The 24,815-nt window shown below is 31.6% G+C and overlaps 1 protein-coding gene across 1 annotated transcript in view; it reads right to left on the reverse strand.

Moving 5' to 3' along the window:
- Positions 1-10,431: 10,431 nt before the first annotated feature.
- LOC126881206 (transcription elongation factor SPT5) overlaps positions 10,432-24,815 on the reverse strand; it is a 103,437-nt gene continuing 89,053 nt past the window's right edge. The window contains exons 15-16 of the mRNA XM_050645309.1: positions 18,984-19,154; positions 10,432-10,715 (exon numbers count right to left, since the gene is read on the reverse strand). Coding sequence (XP_050501266.1) covers positions 10,569-10,715; positions 18,984-19,154 — 318 coding nt within the window. The 3' untranslated portion in view covers positions 10,432-10,568. The remainder of the gene's footprint in view (positions 10,716-18,983; positions 19,155-24,815) is intronic.

A 24,815-nucleotide genomic window follows, 5' to 3' on the forward strand; every position in this document is an offset into this window, starting at 1 on the left:
CACATTGGCACAATATACAAAGGAAGTGCTATTTAATATGTTCACAATATACAAGGTGTTTTATAAAATAAGTAAACGACTGTTACAATAAAAGTAAAACTCGACAGATTTTTTGAATTATTTTTCGAAATAAAATAATGTTGATGAACACACTATAAAAAACATGTAGAACTATAATCAATTTTTTTGTAGAAAAGAAAAGTAACGCTGGGCGTGAACGGTGGTCTAAGGCAGAAAAGTCACTAGTATGTGATTATTTTAAGGATCATATTCAGAAGAAAATTGAGTCCAAAACAGGCGAGTGTGCAGAATGCATCCCTAAATATAAGGACTTTCCAAAGAATAAAGACTGGCTGAAAATAAAGACTTATGTCTAATACTAAAGTGTATAATACTTTTAGAGCAAAATGACCCATTTTACCATTTTTCATTTTAAATTAGAAATGTTTATTAGTTTAACCGAATGCATTTTTCTTTAATAGTTATGTAATAAGATATTTTACTTTTTCTTTAGTTTATTTCTATTTTTACACACATGTTTGTTCTACCGAATATAACCTTTTTTTTTAAATAAGATGTGTTAAATTAATAAACCATTTTATCACATTTTCAGACTTTTCAATATGCATTTGATCCTATTACCAGTCGTTCCCAAACTTTTTGTTTCTCATGGCTTTACAGATTAATCCATTGAAGTTAATCACAAATAATACAAATTAACATTGGGAGTGAGTTTGTTGACCATTAAGAAGATGGGTATTATTTTCGGCTGCAATGCTCTTCAAATGGGAATCCATTTTTTTTTCGAATCCTGAAAAAACTAATAAGTATTTTTGAAAAATTTAAACGCAGAATGTAAGATTACGTTATTAGCGAGGGCAGAAAGTCCCTGAGAACTTCTATAATGTTTACTTTAATAAGTTACAGGGGTGAAAAACTAAGAGAAAATTTAGTGTGATTTTTAATTTCAAATATCTCATTCAAAATAAACTTTTTATTTATTCTAAGGGACTTTCGGCCCTCGGCAATAATTCCGTCTTTCATTCTGCGTTTAAATTTTTCAAAAATATTTATTGGTTTTTTCAGGATTCGAAAAAAATAAACGCAATGTCCGTGGTAATATTTTCCAAATCTATCTTTGTCTTACAACGCACTCAGTCGAATAGAATATTGTCAGCATATTGTTAGTCAGACAGCGACAATCAGTGACAATTTTAAATATTTGACATGGCATCAGGAATATTTTGAGTTGTTGATTAAATAATATTAATATACATATAGTGTATTTGACGAATAATTGATTTAAGACGTGAACTTAATAAAAAGTTGTTTATTGTGTATTATTTGTGGAAGGTCCAAGCAGAGAATACATCAGGATAATATATTCTGTGATCCAAGTATTTTGTTGTTAAAGATGTTCAAAATTGTAAGCGTTCCATAGTAACAATATATTATTAAAAAATCACTTTAACATTTTTCCTCTTTTCTCGATTGAGTATTAGTTTTTGTTGTACATATAAATTATTACAATCAGTGAATACATAGTTAGTGAAAAAATTATCACATTTATTAACTGAATTAATAATTTGCAATTATACAAATAGCAGTTATCCAAGAACATTTAAAAACCATCGCTTTAAAGTTAATCATGACATTGTCAAGTAGAATGACATTCTAGTAATGTTTACATATCCATACCAGTGTGAATTTTAATACACGTAATTTGCCGTGTAAAGACAGAAAAAGTACGGATAGCCGTAAAATATTTGCGAATTATGTACCGATGGCCTTAAACAATAATTGAAGAGTGGAAATTCAAAATGGTCTAATTCCATTTTAGTCACATTTGACTTGTAACTGTTGTGAATTTCAACTTCCAAAGGACTTGACCAACACTCATTAGGAGTCCCTGCTATAAACTAAAGAACCAACAAAAAACATATATTGCGTGATCCTATGTAAAGAACACACAGTCAATTCAAAGCCCGGGTCGTAAAGTAACCTGGCAACACAGCAGGGCTTCCTAAAATGTATTAAGTATACTTTTTTACACATTTGGGCTTCGATTTGCTGGATTATACTCCGGGCTACTAATAGTCTATATAGTACATATAAAAAAATAAATGAAAGAAATTATTTCCCCTCTCAGGTTGCTCTTGATAAACTCGTTACCCTGATCATTTTAATAGAAAATACACTCCTATAAGATGAATATTTCACCCGGGCTGTGGGTTGTCTGTTAAGTGTTCCGGGCTTCTAATTGTCCGATTGGTATGTATATATATATATATATAAAAATGAAATAGAGAATGCGGAAAAATCCCCTTACGAACAATTCACACATCCACTACTTCGGGTGAATATATATGAGCTATATATATATACATATATATATATATATATATATATATATATATATATATATATATATATATATATATATATATAAAATACATATAAAATACATACAAGTGAATATATATAAAAATACATGAGCCCATAGAGGTTGAAGAGGGCGAAACACATTTCTAAGAGCTGGTGTTTGGATCTTCGATTCTATTCAAAAAATTTTTCCAGCCCGAAGTAGTGGATGTGTGAATTGTTCGTAAGGGGATTTTTCCGCATTCTCTATTTCATTTGTTTGTTTTCGTACGAGTGGTCGTCCAAACCAGTACCTGTGGATCTTTTGATCACTGAGTGTGTTTCAAAGATCTACATCTTTTGTTTTTTCATATATATATATATATATATATATATATATATATATATATATATATATATATATATATATATATATATATATATATATATATATATATATATATATTGAGTAATATGGTAATATCCAAAGCTAATTTCCTCGCCAGTTTTGAATTGATAAGGTAAATAATGTTTAGAAAGCTATAACCAACAAAAATAAACCCGGTGAGAATTCAGAAAGACATGGGGCCAAGTGATGGCTGAATATTTAAACCTTGGCAAGATAGCGGGGCAAACAATAAACAACGAATAATTTATTAAAAAGTAGCACTAGCTCATCATCTAACATTATAATAAATTTTTATATATATACCCTATTCCACGAACATACGCCTGTTTTGGATTACTTCGACAACGAATATTTTACTGTGCAAAATAAGAAGAACGAAAGTAAATTGCAAATTACATTGTTGTTTATTGGAATAATTATTAGCGCCATTTACTTTCGTACTTCTTATGTTGCACAGTAAAATATTCGTTGTCGAAATAATCCAAAACAGGCGTATGTTCGTGGAATGGCCCATACGTGTATTCGGTTAACCTACACCGGTTTCGGATTAGTAAAAAATAAACGAATCAGCAGGTCAATTGAAATGTTTTAGGCCGTCCGCACATGGGCCGATCGAAGACACGTCTCGAAGTTCGCGCGTCTTGCTCGTCTTGTACGAACCCTGCGGCACAAGCGATTGTTCTCCGCACACTAGTCGATTCAGTTTGCTCACATCTTCCAACCAGGAAGAACGCATTTTTTATATATTAACCAGAACGACTATTTCGATCTGTGAAAAGAACGGTATTGTGATATTTTTAATATAATTTGAATACAATGAGCATTATAATTATACTGAGGACAATTTTCTACTTCCCCAACGAATTTTATATTAAACACCTAGAAACAGAAGTTCAATGTTTTCAGAATTTTATATTACAAACAATATATTTCCACAAAGCTAGTAGGTAGTACTATAATCAACGAACATATCATGCACCGATCTTTTAAAAATAAAACTAAAATTTCATTCAGCGCAAAAAACAACAAAAAACGAAGGAAACAAATAAAATAAACTACCTATATGACTGGAAACGTGCGTCTCACTCGAACTTTCTCGTGCGCTACGGATCGCAAGCGACGAGAGTCGTACAAGACGAAGAGATTTGCAATCCTAAACGCTCCGTGTACGGAGCTCAATGCCACAACGAAGAAACTTGACTGGCGGGGAGAGACTTACGCGACTGGAATCGAGTCGAGTAGTTCGAGCGTCGCCCCATGTGCGGACGGCCTTAGGTACACCAGTAACATAAGCGTAGACCTCGGGTGCGTAGAGGGCCAATGTCTATTTAATTATTAAACTTTTAGTAATTTTTTAATTAAAATTTAATAAACAGCATAACTTAAGGAAAATAATAAGATGGATAATAAAATACAATACACCCTTGTTAGAAATAGATTTCTTAGCAAATACATAATACTAACTTAAGAGTAAGATGATGCAAAAAACCTGACTAAGAACATTTTCTCGAGCGGATGCGAAGAGACTTCCTTGACTAAAAGAACAATTAGGATTTACCCGTACGTAAGTAATATTTTAAATAGGATAACATAATTACATTAGTGGCGGTTCTATATGCGGTCTACCATCTAATATGCGGTCTACCGCAGAGTAGCTAATTTGATATATGGTCTACCACAGGGTAGTTATTTCGATATGCAACAATTAATATTAGGTATATTGATTTTCAATAAATCATAAACAATCAGCCTAATGAGCCATATGTTGAAACTGTTTCTTAGCGTCATCCATGGAAGAATTGATAAGAAGTGCGAGGAACAAATATCGGACAGACAGTTCGGGTTCATTAATGCAGTGGGTACCAGAGAGGCACTTTTTGGAGTACAGGTCCTGATTCAAAGATGCAGGGACGTTAACTACGACGTATACGCGTGCTTGATCTACTATGAAAAGGCAGTTGAGAAAGATCAACACCAAAAGATGATTAACATTTTAAAAGAAGCAGACTTGGATGACAAAAACCTCAGAATTATTTCAAAACTCTACTGGAATCAGACCGCATATATGATAATTATCGCAGAAGAAACAGATCACATAAAAATAATCCATTGAGTTAGACAGGGATGAATCCTATCGCCGTTGATATTTAATATGTAGTCATAGAGAATTTTTAATGAGGCTCTATACGGAGTAGACGAAGTACGAAGGCATCCTTGGTGATAGTAGATAATTTAGAGGGACTTCAGAGGCTAATGAACAGAATCAACGAGTATAGTCAACAGTACGGACGAAGCATTAATGCCCAAAAGACCAAACAAATGATTATTAGCAAGGAGAACATACACGGCGCTCATCTATACATTAATGGAACGCAGATAGAGCGCGTAAAACAGTATAGCTACCTGGGAAGTATTATAAATGAGCAGTGGAGCAATGTACAGGAAATAAAGTGCCGCATAGGAAAAGCAAGAACGGTCTTTAACAAAATGAGCGCCATCTTCAAAAGCTACAACATATCCCTATATACAAAAATGAGACATTTGAGATGTTATGTTTTCTCTGTGTTTTGTACGGAGCGGAGAATTGGACGCTTACAGACACCACTATTCAAAACTTGAAGCATTTGAGATGTGGCTTTATAGAAGAATGCTGAGAATATTATGGACAACAAGGATCACGGACAAGGAAGTTCTATGAAGGTTGAAGAAGAAACCGGAGATTGTGTTTACCATCAAAGGCATAAAATGGCAGTATCTGGGGCACGTTATGAGAAATCAGCACCGTTACTCCCTGCTGCAGTCCATATTGTAAGGGTAAGGTAAAGTTAAAGGTAAGCGAGTAGTCCAGGAACCGAAGCTTTTCAGCTCGCAATTTTTACAGAATGGATCGATTTGCTTGAAAATTTGAGAATAAGTAGTGGATAATCCAAGGATCAAAATCTATATGATGCCGAAAGGCGCTTTTACCCCACCTTGGGGGTGGAAATTTTTTATTATATTTTGACCGCAAAAGTTGATAAAAACATTAATTTTAAACAAACAATGTTCTATACATTTTTTTGATAAAATTAATATTTTTCGATTTACTCGCTATCGAAAGTGTTAGTTTTATATCGAAAAAATCAATGTTTTTCGATATTATACTCATTTACGATTCACTCAATTTTTGCCGTAGAAAAATTGTTTTCAAACCAAGTTCTTGGGATTTAAATATCCTACAATTTCATATTTAAACATTTTTTCGTATCTCTGATGCTAATCTTTCTATTCTGCAGAAAATGGCGTTTTTTAAAACTACAAAAATTCGTTATTCGCTTTAAACTCCACTTTTTTTAAGACTAATCACTCTAAGCCAGTCAAACTTCTGGAATCTATTACTAATACATAAATAAAGAAGTATGAAAAAGGCCAATGACTAAAAACACCGCTAACTTACATTATTAAGCTTACAATTGGATTTTTTTTCAAAAAAATTTATTGATTTTTTAAGCGTAACTTTTTTATTTTTTATCTTAGAAAATTTGGTAAAAAATAATTTTGTAGGTCTCTACAAGATTTATAAGGCTATTAATATTAAACCCTTTTAAAATCCTAAGTCGCAAAAAGAGGTGACTGTAAAAGGGTTGGTAAAGGTGGTTTTTGAATGTTATTATAAGTTTTAATTGTCAATAGTTCACTCAGTTTTTGCCATAAAAAAAATTTTGATAACCCCGTTCTTGGGAATTAAATAAGCTACAATTTTAGATTTACATATTCTTTCGTATCTCTGATGCTAATCTTTCTATTCTGAAGAAAAGGGCATTTTTTACCAAACTACAAAAATTCGTTATTCGCTTTTAACTCTATTAATGCATAAATATAGAAGACCAAATAAGGTCAATGACCAATTTTAATTAGGATGGTAAATAGGGGGAAGTTTCCGATCACTTTTTCGCTGAAAAAAATAGGGACTGACATTCTTTTCATAATGTCACTTAATTTTTGAGCTAGAGACTATTTTATTTCTGTAGATAGATATTTTTAAATACTTTAAATTAGTTTGAATAAGTTATCCTCGAAAAATGCACAGTTTTCCAGTCTTTTGAGTTTGAAACTACAATATTTAGCATTTGACGAAGAAGAGCTAACATATAATAAAGTATAGCTCGATTACTATTGGTCTTAAAGAAAATAAAAAAAAAACAATTTTGTTTATTTTTTCAAAAGGTACATTTTTGTTAAGCAAAGTTGTTTTGATAAAACGAAAACTTTTTGAGTTATTAGCAGAAAACTGATTAAAAACATTGATTTTTTCGATATAAAACTAACACTTTCGATAGCGAATAAATCGAAAACTATTAATTTTATGAAAAAAATGTATGGAACGTTTTTTGCTTAGAATGAATGTTTTTACCAACTTTTGCGGTCAAAATAAAATAAAAAAAGAATGTGTGTGTACTTTGTACGCACGTAAGAAGATATTCTTCTATTATATAGGTAATTTCAACGAAGTAAATATACTTAACAGGTTATTTGTATTTTATTTAAAAATTAAACTATCTTATCTACCACTTTCAAAAAAATTTTATTAAAACAACCAAAAATAAAAAAATATATGAATCGCCCAGGATTCGAACCCGCGTCATTCCAATCTCGGAGCTAACGCCCTACCAACTACACCAGCGAGGTCCTTCTAATTGACATGTAAGTTTCGGATATAATTACACAACACGGCGACAAATAGTGTAAAAATGTTATGCCTACATAATATTTTATTATTTTACTAGAGAAACACAAATCCAATAACACAAGAATTATAATAAATAATACATTTACTAAAAACACTAATATATTCTTTTAATGACTTATTTGCACGGATACAGATACATAAATACCTATCTTGAAAGATTAGCAAGGAACTACATACTATCTGTGTGCGCAGGCGCGCAGATTTATGTACAATTTTACCCTCAATCGAATCGCGCCTAAAGAAGAATATCTTCAAAAATGTCCACCCCCGACATGGGGTGGCAACTACCTCCATGGTAAAAGCGCCTTTCGGACTCATATAGATTTTGATCCTTGGACTATCTACTACTTATTCTCAAATTTGCAAGCAAATCGATTTATTCTGTAAAAATTGCGAGGTTTTGTCCTATTTTAAGCTTCATTACTTGGACTAGAGGTTATGATTGCAAATATGATTTCCAACATCCAAAACGGATAGGAACCAGAAGAAGAAGAATATTGATTTTTTTTACGGGTAATGAACTATTATAAAGAATCATGAAATTATGTCGTTTGGACTTCTGAGGCTATACGAACACCTAAAATTATTTGATTTATATGAGAACCCCTTCAAATAAAAAATGACTGCGCCCTTGTGTAGATAATTAAACTACAGCTGACCAGTAATAGGCTATTGATTTTGTATTTTAGAAAGGAACTACAACGTTAATGGGGTTTTATTGTTTTATATAGTCACTGGACCTCTAAATATGAAAAACCCGCGGAGTGCTACCATTTAAAGGGGTGCGTTTTTGAGAAAGAGGTGAATTAGTCCCTAGGCACAGGGCGAATTAGAGTGAGTTCTATGCACTTTTGGTACAAATACGTCTACAGGAAAATTGTTCCAGGTTAAATTTGTTATCGAAACATGACATTTTAAAGTCAAAAATATTTTTTTTTTACAAAAATATATTCAAAAGAAAAGCAAAAAAAAACACGAAAGATAGCTATTTTGTTTTTTGCCCCATAACTTTTTTCCACGGGGATATAGATATAGATATTGCTTCACAGAAAATAAACCTCCATTCTTCCTCTTTAAAACTTCCTTCGGCAGAAGTCTCTATGGTTTATAGTTTCCAAAATATGATTTTTTAAAGTTCGCCACTCACAGAGATTTTGGCCCATTTTTCTTGTTACTTCTCAAACAATGTTCTGTAACTTTTTTCTACGTAGCTTTAGGTATATGTAACGTTGCGTTTAGTTGGAAGAAAAGTTATTAATATGTAAAATAGTCTATTGTAAAAGGCTGTATGACTACTTTTAAGCAAGATATGGTTGTTCAAAATTTTATACTTTTAATAATTTTTGATATATTTTACGATTATTTTTAAATTTATCATTATAACTTTCTTTATTGTATATTTAGGTATATACATTGTACAATAAAAAAGAAAGGTTATTTTCTTTACTTTAAAATGGTGTATCGGAAAAAATTCTAGGACTATTTTTTAAACAAGATAATATGCTTTTTCAAAATGTGACATATATTTACACATGCAATAGGTCCCACGAAGTTGGAACCATATGGAAAACTTTTTTATTATTAACTTTATAAAAGAAAATTCTTTATAAAATGTTCTGCACAGTTTATAACCTAAGATGCAATCATCAGATATAAAATTTTATTAATAGTGTACGAGGTAAGTTAAAAAATATGAATTTCGCTCAAGAGTAAAGTACCTTTATATTTCACAATATCGAAAAGTGTTAATGAGAAAAGTTATTTGGAATTAAAAACTATGCTATAATATGCAATTATATTCTTCTAATTGAAAAATTTTTTAAAAAATTCTCAAATTACGGATACCCTTGGATATCCTACGGATATCTTGTTTAAAAATAGTCCTAGAATTTTTCTCAGTACACCATTTTAAAGTAAAGAAAACAAGCTTTTGTCTATTCCACAATATATATATATATATATATATATATATATATATATATATATATATATATATATATATATATATATATATATATATATATATATATATATTATATATATATATATATATATATATATATATATATATATATATATATATACCTAAATGTACAAAAAAAGTCATAATGAGAAATTTAAAAAATAATCATTAAAAATATCAAAAATCAGTAAAAGTATAAAACCTTGAAAAATCATAACTTGCTTAAAAAGAGCCATATAACCTTATACGATAGACCATTTTAAAGGTAATTGACTTCTCTTTCTACAAAGTGACTATTGCATATACCTAGAAATGCGTAGAAAAAAGTTACAGAACAATGTTTGCGAAATAATGGGGAAAATGGCTCAAAAATGCTGTGAGTGGCGAATTTTGAAAAATTCTATTTCCGAAACTGTAAATTCTAGAGACTTTTATGAAACTTAGTTTTAAAGAGGAAGGACGGAAGTTATGTTTCGCTGAAGCAATGCCTATACCTATATCTCCGTCGAAAAAAGTTATGGGGCAAAAAACAAAATAGCTATCTTTCGTGTTTTTTTCTCGCTTTTCTTTTGAATATATTTTTGTAAAAAAAAAATTTTTGACTTTAAAATGTGACATTTTGATAATAAATTTAACCAGGAACAATTTTCCTGTAGACGTGTTTGTACCAAAAGTGCATAAAACTCACCCTAATTCACCCTGTGCCTAGGGACTAATTCACCCCTTTCTCAAAAACGCACCAATTTAAATGGTAGCACTCCGCGGTTTTTTCAAATTTAGAGGTCCATTGACCATATGAGACAATAAAATCCCGTTAACGTTGTAGTTCCTTTTAGCTCTCTTATTTTGAATATAATCAATAGCCTATAAGTCGTTCATTTCTTTCTTAATCCGAAACCGGTGTAAGCACACCGAATTTACATACTTTATTCATTTATTTACTAAAATATGGGTGAAAAATAAAACACATTTGAGACTACTAATACTCTATTTTTATAATTGTCAAATACATTCGACATATATTTATTTTTATTATATTACCTAAAATCGAATCCAAATTATTTTCACGTTCACAATCAACGTACAACTTAACGTATTTCAAAAAGTTACATATTTTTTTGACCTGAGGGCCTCATCTTGCATAAATTTTGTAAGGGCAGCATAGTAATATCGTCCTTAATTTTAACTACTCCTTCGTTTGCATCTATAGAAAGAAGTTCGCCAGTTTGCTCTCGTTCTTCCCCAATAATTACCTGTAAAATTTTAAAATATTTTCAAAACTCTATACTAAGTCAATGTCATTGTCAACTAATCTCCATACCAGTGAGAATTTTAATAAACGTAATTTGCCGTGTAAAGAAAGAATAAAAAGATATGAAAAAAATTTTTTTAAGAAACGCTTTTCTTTAGTTACGAGTGACTAAAATTAAAAATTTTATAAAAAAAATCAACTAAAAGGCAAAAAATAAAAAAATTGAAAAAATCTAACACATTCGTCAAAGAAAAGCGTGGCGCGTCTTCATTGAAAACACGGTTTTCGCCCCACGCTTTTCTTTGACGAATGTGCTAGATTTTTTCAATTTTTTTATTTTTTACATTTTTAATTTTAGTCACTCGTAACTAAAGAAAAGCGTTTCTTTTTCATATCTTTTTATTTTTTACTTTTTAGTCTTACACTTTTCAAACATTAAAATATATCGTCATGTTTCTTAAAATATGTATAAAACATATGAAACATGAAAAGTAGTCGGGATCGGCAAAAAATTTGAAACTTTATTGTTTATTTATGAAGCATAACGTAAACAATTAACGTAAAAAGTGAAATTATGTATAGTTCATATCATTAACTACAACACGTAAAAGTTTCAAGTTTTTACATTGTAAAAAACAAGAGAATTTAAGCATTTTCCATTAAAATCGTTTTTTTTTATTTAAACAATTAATAAACATAAAAAATTTTTTTTATTGATTATTCGTGTATTGTTCCCGCGAATGCATATGTCTGTAAATTTTCATTCATTTGCATTGGAGAAAAGACACTCAAATTAACGTCTAAAGATTTGACGCAAACTATTGAACTAAATAAAAGCGTTTAAAAAGTAGGGATCGCCGTTAAATATTTGCGCCTACGCTCTTAACAATTTATTGGTTATCTTGAAGAAAATGTAATACTGGGCTGTTTAAAAGTTTTGCGTTTCGATAAGAAAAACGGAATTTTATGATTTGAAATGCACTTTGCCAATATAGGCTATTGATTATATACTATAGAAAGGAACTACAACGTTAACGGGGTTTTATTATTTCATATGATCAATGAATCTCTATATATGAAAAAACCGCGGAGTGCTACCATTTAAAGGGGTGCGTTTTTGAGAAATAAGTGAATTAGTCCCTGGGCACAGGTTACATTAGGGTGAGTTCTATGCACTGTTGGTACAAACACGTCTACATAAAAATTGTTCCTGGTTAAATTTCATATCTAAATATAACTGTTTAAAGTCAAAGATACCTTTTTTTACAAAAAAATAAATTCAAAAGAAAAAGCACAAAGAAACCCAAAAGAAAGAAATTTTCTTTTTTGTCCCATAACTTTTGTCCACGGGGATATAGGTATAGACATTGCTTCACAGAAAAAAAACTTACATATTTTCTCTTTAAAATGATGTTTGGTAGAGGTCATTAGGATTTACAGTTTTCGAAATATGATTTTTAAAAGTTCGCCACTCACAGCAATTTTGGGCAATTTTCCTTGTTATTTCGCAAATATTGTTCTGTAACTTTTTTCTACGCAACTTTAGGCATATGCAATTATACATGTAAGAGGAATAGAAATCAATTACCTTTAAAATGTTCTACTGTATAATGTTGTACGACTTCTTTTAAAGAGGTTATCTTTTTCAAGATTTTATACTTTTAACGAGTTTTTATGTTTTTACGATTATTTTTTAAATTTCCCATTATAACTTTTTTTTCTACATTTAGGTATATATTATAATATAATAAAAAAGAAAGTTTATTCTGTTTACTTTAAAATGGTGTATTATAAAAAATTCTAGAATTATTTTTGAATAAGATATGCTTTTTCAAAATGTAATAAGTACTTGCAACGATTTTTGATTTTAGGATTATTTTTTCAGTTTCTCATTATAACTTTTTTATGTGATTGTGTGTTATGACTGAATCTTATTTTTTATAGGTAATAGTTTGGATCCACTTGACTCGGCCGGGCAAACTTCAAAATATGGATTAATTCCAATATTTACTGTCAAAGCTCCTGCACCACAAGCTTTGCTTGAAAAAGGTTGCACGTAAATAATAGCATGTAAATGTACCAAAGGATGTACAAAAAAACTGCGGTTGTAGCAAGATAGGAATTAGTTGTTCTTTATTCTGCAAAGGGTGCATGTGCATGGGTACTAATTGTGGGAACTCTAAGATAACTGAGGTGTCAGAGGAAGATATTGAAGCTAATGCTAACGAAGAGATGGACTTTTGATGATTTTGAAAATTTTTTAAATGTCAACGTTTAAATAATTTTAACTAAAGTGATGTTTTCTAAGACTAATGTTTATGTAATTTTTGTAAAAGAAATAATTTTAAATAATACAAGTAAAAAAATATCAAAGAATCACTCGGATTCCATTATTTAAATATAGATTATACACCATTTTAAAGAACAGAAAGTAAGCCCTCTTTATTGAGCAATATTATATTCATGTACCTACAAAAAAAAGAGAAATTTCAAAAATAATCGTAAAAAATGTAAAAAATAATATTTTTTTTATATTAGGTATTATATAATTTATAATATATTATATAATAATATTATTTTATTTTTATATTATATTATAAAAAATCGTTAAAAGTATAAAACTTTGAAAAACCATAATCTCTTTAAAAAAAAGTCGTACAACTTTGTACAGTCGACCATTTTAAAGGTAATTGATTTCTATTTCTATCACGTGTACCATTGCATATACCTAAAGTTACGTAGAAAAAAGTTACAGAACAATATTTGCGAAATAACAAGGAAAATTGCCCAAAATTGCTGTGAGTGGCGAACTTTGAAAAATCATATTTCGAAAACTATAAATCCTAACTACCTCTACTAAATAATATTTTAAAGAAGAAATATGTAGGTTTTTTTTCTGTAAAGCAATGTATATACCTATATCCTCGTGGACAAAAGTTATGGGACAAAAAACAAAATTTCTTTCTTTTGGGTTTCTTTGTGCTTTTTCTTTTGAATATATTTTTGTAATAAAAAGTACCAATGACTTTAAAAAGTGATATTTAGATAGGAAATTTAATCAGGAACAATTTTTATGTAGGTATGTTTGTACCAAAAGTGTATAGAAATCACCCTAATGTAATCTGTGCCCAGGGACTAATTCACCCATTTCTCAAAAACGCACCCCTTTAAATGGTAGCACTCCGCGGTTTTTTCATATATAGATGTCCGTTGACCATATGAAATAATAAAACCCCGTTAACATTGTAGTTCCTTTTAGTTATCTTATTTTGAATATAATCAATAGCCTAATATAGTCTCTCTGAACATCAATACACTTGTTTTAACGAGATCCCAATTTATAAATTCCGCCCCTCAAGTGGGAATCTATAAGGGCTGCAAAATACGCTTCCAGAGCTGTTATGACTACACCAGTTGATAAAAAACGTTTTCCACGCATGAATTTTTTTGGCACTGAAATAGATGGAAGTCTCTAGGGACCGAATCTGATGAATAAGGTGGATGCTTCAACAATTCGAACTTTAATTCATGGATTTTGGCCATTGGTTAAATGCTCATATGAGACAGTGTGTTGTCCTGATGAAAAGGGAATTTTTTCTTCTACAAACCGGGTCTTTTTACACGAATTTTTTTCTTCAGCTGGTCTAAAAGGTTAGAATAATAGCAAAAATTTATTGTTTTACCAGTTTTCAAATAATCCACACATCTCCACACAACAAAATTCCTCTCGCATCCCAAAAATCTAACACGTTCTTGGCCGATTTCTGGACACGAACTCGTTTCGGAGCCAAAAACAGGTCCACACCACTTTTTGGCCTCCTGCTTTGATTCACGATCATGGTGATAGAGACAAGTATCATCCATAGTGATTAATCGACGCACAAAAACTACTTTATCCTTTCGAAAACGCTGTAAATGTTGCTGAGAAAGTCGCATTCGAATGTGTTTTTGTTCCGTGGTTAGCCTGTAACGTTTCAAACGTCACATCGTTGTTTTTTATATACTTTTAAACACTTTCAGTTATTTTCGGCCCATGCTATTTAATTTTCGTTTACAATAATTTCCTCTCTTAATTTTCACTTTTATTCCTCCGTTTCTATAATTTCCTATTTCTATCTCCTATAAATGCTCTGACTAGTTTCTAAAAGTCCCCTCGTATTCTACTCAGTGACTATATCTGCTTCGGCGCTGTCACATGGCGTTGAAAGCCCCACCAAAAAGAGAAGCTTCTTCTAGGATGAGTACTAGATACAAATTCTTTTCCAATTCTTTCTCCATAGAGAAAATACATAATATACTAAGTTAGAATTATTTCGTGGCCAGGTCCTCTTGCCAACCTGGGTAAGTAATAAAGAATATTTCTACTTTTTCTTTATACGAATCATTGTTAACATGAGCACCGTGACAATATTATTTGTTTAATAAACTTTATTTCAGTTAGTTGGTAAAAACCACATTGAGTTTTTTGTAAACTTTTTCTTCATTATTAATTTTATAATAAATTCTTGCTGTAATAATTTTTAATGAATTTTGTTAACATGAATCGTTTAGATGTAGATTAATTTTGTAAATATATTTTCACATAATATCAAATATTGAACGATTCCTGTCTTAAAGTAAATGATTACTTTTAGTATAGTATAGTTGATCCAAAAGATGGCATAACCCAGACATCCAAAGTGAAAGTTATCCTTCAACACCAAATTGTGCTATATGGTCCACACAATGTCCAGAAAAAAGTCACACCATTTTGAGCGTCGGGTTTGGGGGGAGAGGGGGGAGAAATAGGTAAATTCGTAGTTTTTTAAGTTTTTCGCCAATATTTCTAAAACTATGCGGTTTAGCATGAACAACCCTCTATACAAAATTGTTCTACATTAAATTTGAAATAAAAAAGGCCCTATGCATAATCTTTCTAAAATGAATGGTTCCAAAGTTACGGAAATAGTATAGTATAACTGGTCCAAAAAAAGGCCTAACTCAAACATCCAAGGTAAAAGTTTTCCTCCAACACCAAAATGTTCTATATGGTCCACATATTGTTGAGTAAAAAGTTACACCATTTTGAGCGTCCGGTTTGGGAGGGAGCTGGGAGAGAAGCCGGTAAATTAGTAGTTTTTTTACGTTTTTCGTCAACATTTCTAAAACTATGCTTTAGTGTAAACAATGTTATATACAAAAATGTTCTTCTGAAGCTATTTCCTTGTGGCATTTTTATGATTAATTATTTATATGGGAAATAGGCCACAATTAAAATGAAAAAAATAATTTTATTAACGTTTCGACGCCCAAATCGGGTGCCGTTGTCAAAATACAAAATACTACTAATGGAAACAAAAATGTTGATATATTTATAAATATATTTATAATATAAACAAAAATACATTTTTGTTTCCATTAGTAGTATTTTGTATTTTGACAACGGCACCCGATTTTGGGCGTCGAAACGTTAATAAAATTATTTTTTTCATTTTAATTGTGGCTTATTTCCCATATAAATAATTAATCACAAAAATGTTCTACATGAAATTCAAAACAAAAAATATTCTATACATAACTGTTATAAAATCAACGGTTCCAGAGTTACGGGGGGTGAAAGTCGAGGTTTTCGATACTTTTTATATTTTTTGGGCAATATTTATGATATAACTATACCAAAAACCCAGACATCCAAAGTGAAAGTTATCCCCCAACACCAAATTGTTCTATATGGTCCACATAATGTTCAGAAAAAAGTCACACCATTTTGAGCGTCGGGTTTGGGGGGAGAGGGGGGAGAAATCGGCAAATATGAAAAGTATCGAAAACCTCCACTTCTCACCCTCCGTAACTCTGGAACCGTTGATTTTATAACAATTATGTATAGAATCTTTTTTGTTTTAAATTTTATGTAAAACATTTTTCTATAGAACATTCCTTACGCTAAAGCATAGTTTTAGAAATATTGACGAAAAACTTAAAAAAACTACTAATTTACCGACTTCTCCCCCATCTCCCCCCCCCCCCCCAAACCGGACGCTCAAAATGGTGTAACTTTTTACTGAACAATATGTGGACCATATAGAACAATTTGATGTTGAAGGAAAACTTTTACTTTGGATGTCTGGGTTAGGCCTTTTTTTGGACCAATTATACTATACTACCTCCGTAACTTTGGAACCGTTCATTTTAGAAGGGTTATGCATAGGGCCTTTTTTATTTAAAATTTAATGTAGAACAATTTTGTGTAGAGGGTTGTTCATGCTAAACCGCTTAGTTTTAGAAATATTGACGAACAAACTTAAAAAACTACGAATTTGCTGATTTCTCCCCCCTCTCCCCGCCAAACCCGACGCTCAAAATGGTGTGACTTTTTTCTGAACATTATGTGGACCATATAGAACAAATTGGTGTTGGAGGATAACTTTCACTTTGGATGTCTGGGTTTGGGTATAACTATACCATACTATTTTTATGAACTGATAACGCCAGAGGTTATTGTCGGTTCGTTTTTGGTTGTATTTTGTGCTTTGTTGATTAGTTGCAAGAGCAACATTTTAAGTTTTGACGACATCAGAGGATTTTGGGTCGGTGTGCAAGTCCTTGGGGAAAGGGGGACTTTCCACTTACCGGGATTCCTCTGTAGTCGGACAAAACGTGTACCATATTAAGTCTACAGCGGCCTGTTTTAAGCAATAAGATGTAATTAAGTATCTAATAGTTGAATAAAGAATATGTGTTGAAAGCTTTTTGTTCCGTCAATAATTCCTAATTTCTTCATATTAATTAGTTTATGCCGAACAACACCCCTGAGGGGTTTCAACTTGAAGAAGGGTGAGCTAGCCGCTTCAAGCCAATGCGTACCCATTGAAAATACAGCTTTCTGAAACCGAATACTTCAGTCAAAATATTAGTTACATTGCCCAATGAGATGCCTAGGGCTTCTACTAAATCTCTGTTAGTCACTCGACGATTTTGCAATACCATATCCTGTATTTTTTTCATGATTTCTCGTGTTGTGGCTGTTTTTGGACGTCCTTGACGTGGATCGTCTTCAAGGCGTATAAGACCACATTTAAATTCAGCTACCGATCTTTCTACTATCCTATTGAAGGCGAAGAGTCCTATACACTTTCAACATTCCTTCATAAACTTTCCTTTGCTTTTAATAACCCTTTGCTTCACGAGATACTTGATTATTTCCATTGTAAAAAATACAGTGACGCGTCGATACTAAATGGCGTGGAAACAAAGAATGAATTGACGGATTAAAATGAAACTTTACACATGTTGATATGAAGAGTGTACCAAAATTACAAAATAAACTTAGGCTGGTAGTGACGCCCTCTCTTATCGAACCGCAAAACTTATTGAACACCCTGATGTATAAAACAGAAGTTTTACTTTCAATTTTGTGATACGCTTTGGACATGTTTTGGTTACTTAACACGTTGACGGACAGAACGTCTATATACGTCTAATTTCGATTGATGTAATGTGACACAACGTCTATAGACGTTGAATTTTTCCCTATTCTACTTTGCAAAATACATAATATAGTGTCACAACACTTGCTTATACATTTGACGCACTGTCCGTCAACGTGTTAATAATAATTAATACTTATTACTCTCCGTATTTTTTTTTACTTTTAAGTGTTAGCCATGGTAACAAAAATATTTTATCAAAAATGAATAACCATTTTCAATTTCGTTGCAACACGAAACAACAGCCGCATCATTATTTCAGTTCAATCAGAGAGTGCAGCAAGCACCTCTACCGGTTTTGAAACTTATTAGTCTCTCATCAGGAGGCACATATGCTGCTCTCTCTGACCCAACTAGGACAAACCCCGGCGTGCAGTCATGGATTGCAACGAACGAAATGGCAGGGATGCCATATAATTATAAATTGTAAAATTCCCTCATCTTCCTTAGTCTCAGCATCCGTTATGGCTTGCAAATTGTAGAAGCCTCGGAGGTGTTACCAGAGAAGGTTCCCATTGTTTTCATTCTGGTATGATGTAGAATAACATTTTTGGATGTTGTTTTATGTGCTATTAGATTGAAAACTTAGTTTTTTAAAAATATTTTAATATGGAAAGGGAGAAAAAATCGTAGAAGATTTTTTAACAAATCAAAAGACAATTAATTTGGCAATAAATGGAACTCTTCTTCAAGACAAAGCTCACAATTTTGCTAAACGTTTTGGCTAAGATTTCATTTGTGGTCAAAACGACTGGTAAATTATGTGTATATCTATGTGTTCTTAACTTAAATGCATAAATTACCTTAAACTGATCTCCTCTTTGTGGCCGTACTGGATCTAGATGATCGCATATGATGTTAACAACTCTATCTTCTTCAGGAAGGAAAACTGTACACATAGCTGCAGATATGCTTCTAATAACGCCAGTTTGACCAACTAAGCCAGGATCATCATGACTATCGCGAATTCTTACCTATAAAATCAAAGTATTCGTTTTTAAAACAATATTGCGAAAACATGTCAGGAATGTTTATTAAGAAGGGAACCAACAAGTACAAAGATATACCGACCTATTTATACAGGGTGTTAGTAAATAAGTATGAAAAACTTTAACGGGTAATTCTACATGAAAAAATAATGACAGTTTGCTCTATAAACGTATATCCGCAAATGCTTCGTTTCCAAGATACGGGGTGTCAAATTTTATTTTCAAACTGCGAATTTTTTTATTGCTCTAAGACCTTTTAAGCTATGAAAATTCAATTTGGTGGGTTTCAAGAGGTAGTTATTGCGCATTTTTTGGCAAACAAATAACAATTTTATATTCATCATTGGCGCGCCTACGGGTAATGGTCTGAATTTTTTTAAAGAAAAAAATAGTACGCCACTGAGATATTTCAAATTAAAAATTATTTTTGTACTCCACGTTTAATTTATGATAAAGAACCTTTCTTGTCTTTTTTTCATATGGTGTACCGTTTTTATGCAAAAAAATAAAACATCTTTGCGCGTATTTTTCATTTCGTAATACATTATCAAGAACTCTCCAATATAATAATGCCAAACTAGAACAATAACAGAAAATATTTCTAAAAAGATCTTAACTATGTGCAAGGCTACAACAAATGTTCAAAATTACCTCCTTTAAAGGTGACAGAGTAATTTTATATTCACCATTGGCGCGCGTACGGGTAATGGCCTGAATTTTTTAAAGAAAAATATTGTACGCCACTGAGATATGTCAAATTAAAAATCATTTTTGAATTCCTCGTTTAATTTACGACAAAAAACCGTTTTTTGTCTATTTTTCATATAAGGCGCCGTTTTTATGCAAAAAAATAAAATATCGTAACATTTACAAAGTATTTGAAATAAGTTTCTATGCATATGGAATCTATCTCGAATAATTTGTAAGCGTTAAGATGTTTTATTTTTTGTATAAAAACGGCGCCGCATATGAAAAAAAGACAAGAATGATTTTTTGTCGTAAATTGAACGAGGAATTCAAAAATGATTTTTAATTTGACGTTTCTCAGTGGCGTACTATTTTTTTTCTTTAAAAAATTCAGACCATTACCTGTACGGGCGCCAATGGTAATATAAAATTATTCTGTCATCTTTAAAGGAGGTAATTTTGAACATTTGTTGTAGCTTTGCACCTAGTTAAAATCTTTTTAGTAATAAAAATGCCAAGTTTCTTGTAAAAGGTATATATTAAAATACCCTAAATAAGGGTCAAAATACAAAACGTTTTCGGATTAAGGAATCCATCATCAGTGTTTAAAAGCCCTAAAATTAAGTATAACCTAATTAAATGAGATAAAAGTTAAAATTGACAGAGGTTTTCAAGAACAAGAGGTCATACTTACAAAATTTGCATGCCTGAGCCACCAAAATGTATAGGGTAAAAACCCTTTAAATGTAAATAATAAAGATGTTTTACATATTTATTATTATTATTATTATTACCCTATACATTTTGGTGGCTCAGGCATGCAAATTTTGTAAGTATGACCTCTTGTTCTTGAAAACCTCTGTCAATTTTAACGTTTATCTCATTTAATTAGGTTATACTTAATTTTAGGGCTTTTAAACACTGATGATGGATTCCTTAATCCGAAAACGTTTTGTATTTTGACCCTTATTTAGGGTATTTTAATATATACCTTTTACAAGAAACTTGGCATTTTTGTGATTTATGGTATACAGCCAGCTACAGGAAGTTTATTTTCCTCGTGGACTTTTTAGTAATATTTTCTGTTATTGTTCTATTTTGGTATTATTATATTGAAGAGTTCTTGATAATGTATTAAGAAATGAAAAATACGCTCGAATATGTTTTATTTTTTCGCATAAAAACGGTGCACCATAGAAAAAAAATACAAGAAAGATTCTTTTGCATAAAATAAACGTGGAATACAAAAATAATTTTTAATTTGAAATATCTCAGTGGCGTACCATTTTTTTCTTTAAAGAAATTCAGACCATTACCCGTAGACGCGCCAATGATGAATATGAAATTGTTATTTGTTTGCCAAAAAATGCGCAATAACTACCTATTGAAACCCACTAAATGTAATTTTCATATCTAAACCGGTCTTAGAGTAATAAAAAAATTGGCAATTAGAAATAAAAAATTCAACACCCTGTATCTAGGAAACAAAGCATTTGCGGACATACGTTCATAGAGCAAACTGCCATTATTTTTTCATGTAGAATTATCCCTTAAAGTTTTTCATACTTACATATTTACTAACACCCTGTATAGGAAAATTAACTCATAAGCTAATAAAAAACTAGTACAAAAAAAGAAAATGATAAGTGATTGTAGCTAATAAAAATATGATAACTATTGTAATTTATTTTAAAATTATAAAATTAAAAAACTTGGCTTTAAAAAAAATCACGTGTTATAAGTATAGACGATTTAGTTTTAGTTAAATAAAAGTTGCTCTGCTGAACAATTCCAGCTACTATTAAACAAAACAAACAGTTTCAGTGAAAAATATGGACGAAAGATGCATATTAAAAAGATTAAATATAGGACTGGATTAAAGATTAAATAAATAACGAAGAAAACAAATATACAAACAAACATACATTTGGGAAATGTACCGATAGAAAGGGTTGATAAATACAAATACCTGAAAACCTGGATTTTAGAAAATAATGATCAAACAATAGAAATAAGGGGACAGCGATATGAAATGCTAAGTCTGATAATACAGGGAAAGATAAGAGGAGGTACTTAGGAGTATATATGAAGAAGGAGAGTGTCATGGTTGAACAATTTAAGGGTCTGGTTTAAATGCAGTTCCATAAAACTTTCAGGCCAGCGCGCTGCAGCGGTAGATGATATCCAACCTCTGATTGGTAGACGGAACTTATAGGTCTGGATCCCGCGTATGAAAAAAAAGTTGATTAATTTTTTTTTTTTTTTTAACATCCAACGTTTATTGCAATCTGTCTAATCACAAACAATAAGCAATACATATAATTATTGAAAAATAACACAGATGGAAGCCGCCCAGTGGCGAGCACCCAGTAAGACATATAACATTATAATTTTAAAATAAGACATAACAATTACTTGGAACATAATACATAGATAAAATTTAGTATAGTGGACAGTTCAGACAATAAAAATATGATTATTAAAAGTCTAAGGAACATGAATAAAAATACGAAAGAAGTTTAAAAAATCACTAAAACTAAAACATGATTATTTCATTGCACTATGACACTGCACTCTGTTGTTGCTCTGATGTCCAGATGTACTAGAGGTCCAAAGGGTCAGGTCTTTTTAATCGTCTTTCATGAGAAATGTTGAGCAGGTCCGTGGCGAGTGGATTTGGATGGCTGGATAGTCTGGTCTTATATCTAGAATTTACAGCAGATATTGCTTCGCTAACTGTTGGTAGCTGTAGGTCGTGGTGCAATCTCTGGTTCGTAACATACCAAGGGGCATTGCAGATCTGGCGCAACACTTTTGATTGGAACCTTTGAAGTTTTTGAATGTTGGTATTACTTGCTGTTCCCCATATTTGTGCTGCATATAGCCACACCGGTTTTAAAATACATTTATAAATCATAATTTTGTTCTCCAGGCTAAGATTTGATTTCCTACTCATGTACCAATACATTTTCCTGTAGATTAGGCCGAGTTGAAGACGTTTCTTCCAGATGTGGGTGCCCCAATTAAGTTTACTATCTAAATGAATTCCCAGGTATTTTACGGCGGTATTGACTGGTAGTGGAGTGTTATTTATAGAAACCGGAGGCGCGACACCTTTTTTTAAAGTAAATGTTATTTGTGTGGATTTTAAACTGTTGACTTGTACTCGCCACAATTTAAGCCAGCTCTCTAGTTTAGTCAGATGATTTTGCAATACCTCGGATGCTTCTGTTGCTATAGGATTTGAAGCCATTATAACTGTGTCATCCGCATATGTAGCAATTGTTGTATTAATGGTGGTTGGAAGATCCGATGTGTATATTAAGTAGAGTGTTGGTCCTAATATGCTTCCTTGTGGAACTCCAGAACATATTGGAAACAGGTTAGTAATTTCCCCTCCTCTTTTGACTTGAAAAAATCTATCTGTCAGATAGGATCTTAATAGTGAACTTACGGGATAAGGAAATATGGATTTAATCTTGGAGATAAGACCTACATGCCAAACTTTATCGAATGCCTGTGAGACATCTAGGAATGCAGCTGTACAGTAATTTTTGTTTTCGAGCGAATTTCTGATAGTTTTTACTACCCTATGAATTTGCTCGATGGTACCATGTTGTTTCCTAAAGCCAAACTGATAATTAGGTAAAACATTGTTGCTGTCTAATGTAGGCTCTAGTCTTCTCAGGAAAAGCCGCTCGAACACTTTGGATATAATAGGCAACAAGCTTATTGGACGATATGAAGATACTTCCGCGTGATCCTTATTAGGTTTTGGGATTAGAACAATTTGAGCTACTTTCCATTGGAGTGGAAAGTAACCTGTTTTTAATATTGAATTAAATATATAAGTAATTAAGCTTACACCTTCGTTGGGTAGATTTTTCAGTACCAAACTAGATATTATATCATACCCAAGTGGCTTCTTATTCTCCTGATTATCAATTACTTCTTCTACTTCAGATTTCTTGAAAATTTTAATAGGCCGAGCCATTTGATATGGTGCGTTTATGACTTCATGAATATCTTCTTCTTCTTCAGCTGAGACTTCCCTCTGATGCGGTTGAAATACCTCGCATAAATGATTTGCGAAAGTATAAGCTTTATCTTTGTCAGTTTTAGCCCATGTACCATTTGGTTTCCTGATTGGCATATTCATTTGTTCGTTGTCTTTAAGTTTTTTTGTTAGTTTCCACAGAGAATAATTTGTATCATCTGAAGGTGAGAGGTTCTTTAAATAATTGGTGATTCCATTGTCTTTATGTTGGATCAAGCTTCTTCTGAGTAATCTGCAAGCTCTATTAAAATTTGTTTTATCTTCTGGGTGCCTAGTGAGCTGCCACCTCTTTCTTAGTTTTCTTTTTTCCAGTATAAGTGTATTTATGTGAGCAGGATACGACTCGGAGTTGTGTGTGTAGGTAATTTCTGGAGTGGACGACCAAGCAGCTTGCTGAATAACTGTAGTTAAGTGAGTGACTGCATTTTCTATGTCCCTGTCACTTTTAAGAGGCAAGTTTAGGTTAATGGATGATTTTATTTCGTCTCTATACCTATCCCAGTTTGTTCTTTTATTACACAGTGTTAGAAGTTTAGGACAATTGTGAATTTGGCTTAGTAGGTCTATGAAGAAAGGGGAATGATCCGATGATAGGTCAAAAGAAGGAGAAATTTGGATATGGGTGTGTGTTATTCCTTTTAATATAGCGAAATCAATAAGATCAGGAATTTTTTGTCTATCAGTGGGCCAATAAGTAGGCTGTCCAGTAGAGAGAGGAGTTAAATGATTCACATTAATACTTTTTAATAATTCTCGCCCTCGTGAGGTTATGATTCTGGAGCTCCATTTGTGATGTTTGGCATTGTAATCTCCAGCAGCAATGAAACGGTGTCCGAGTATCTCAAAGTATTCAGTAAAATGATCAGCTTTAATTATTTTATTCGGTGGACAGTAAACAGCAG

This window comes from Diabrotica virgifera, chromosome 3, assembly GCF_917563875.1.
Source record: "Diabrotica virgifera virgifera chromosome 3, PGI_DIABVI_V3a".
Taxonomy (NCBI): Eukaryota; Metazoa; Arthropoda; class Insecta; order Coleoptera; family Chrysomelidae; genus Diabrotica; species Diabrotica virgifera.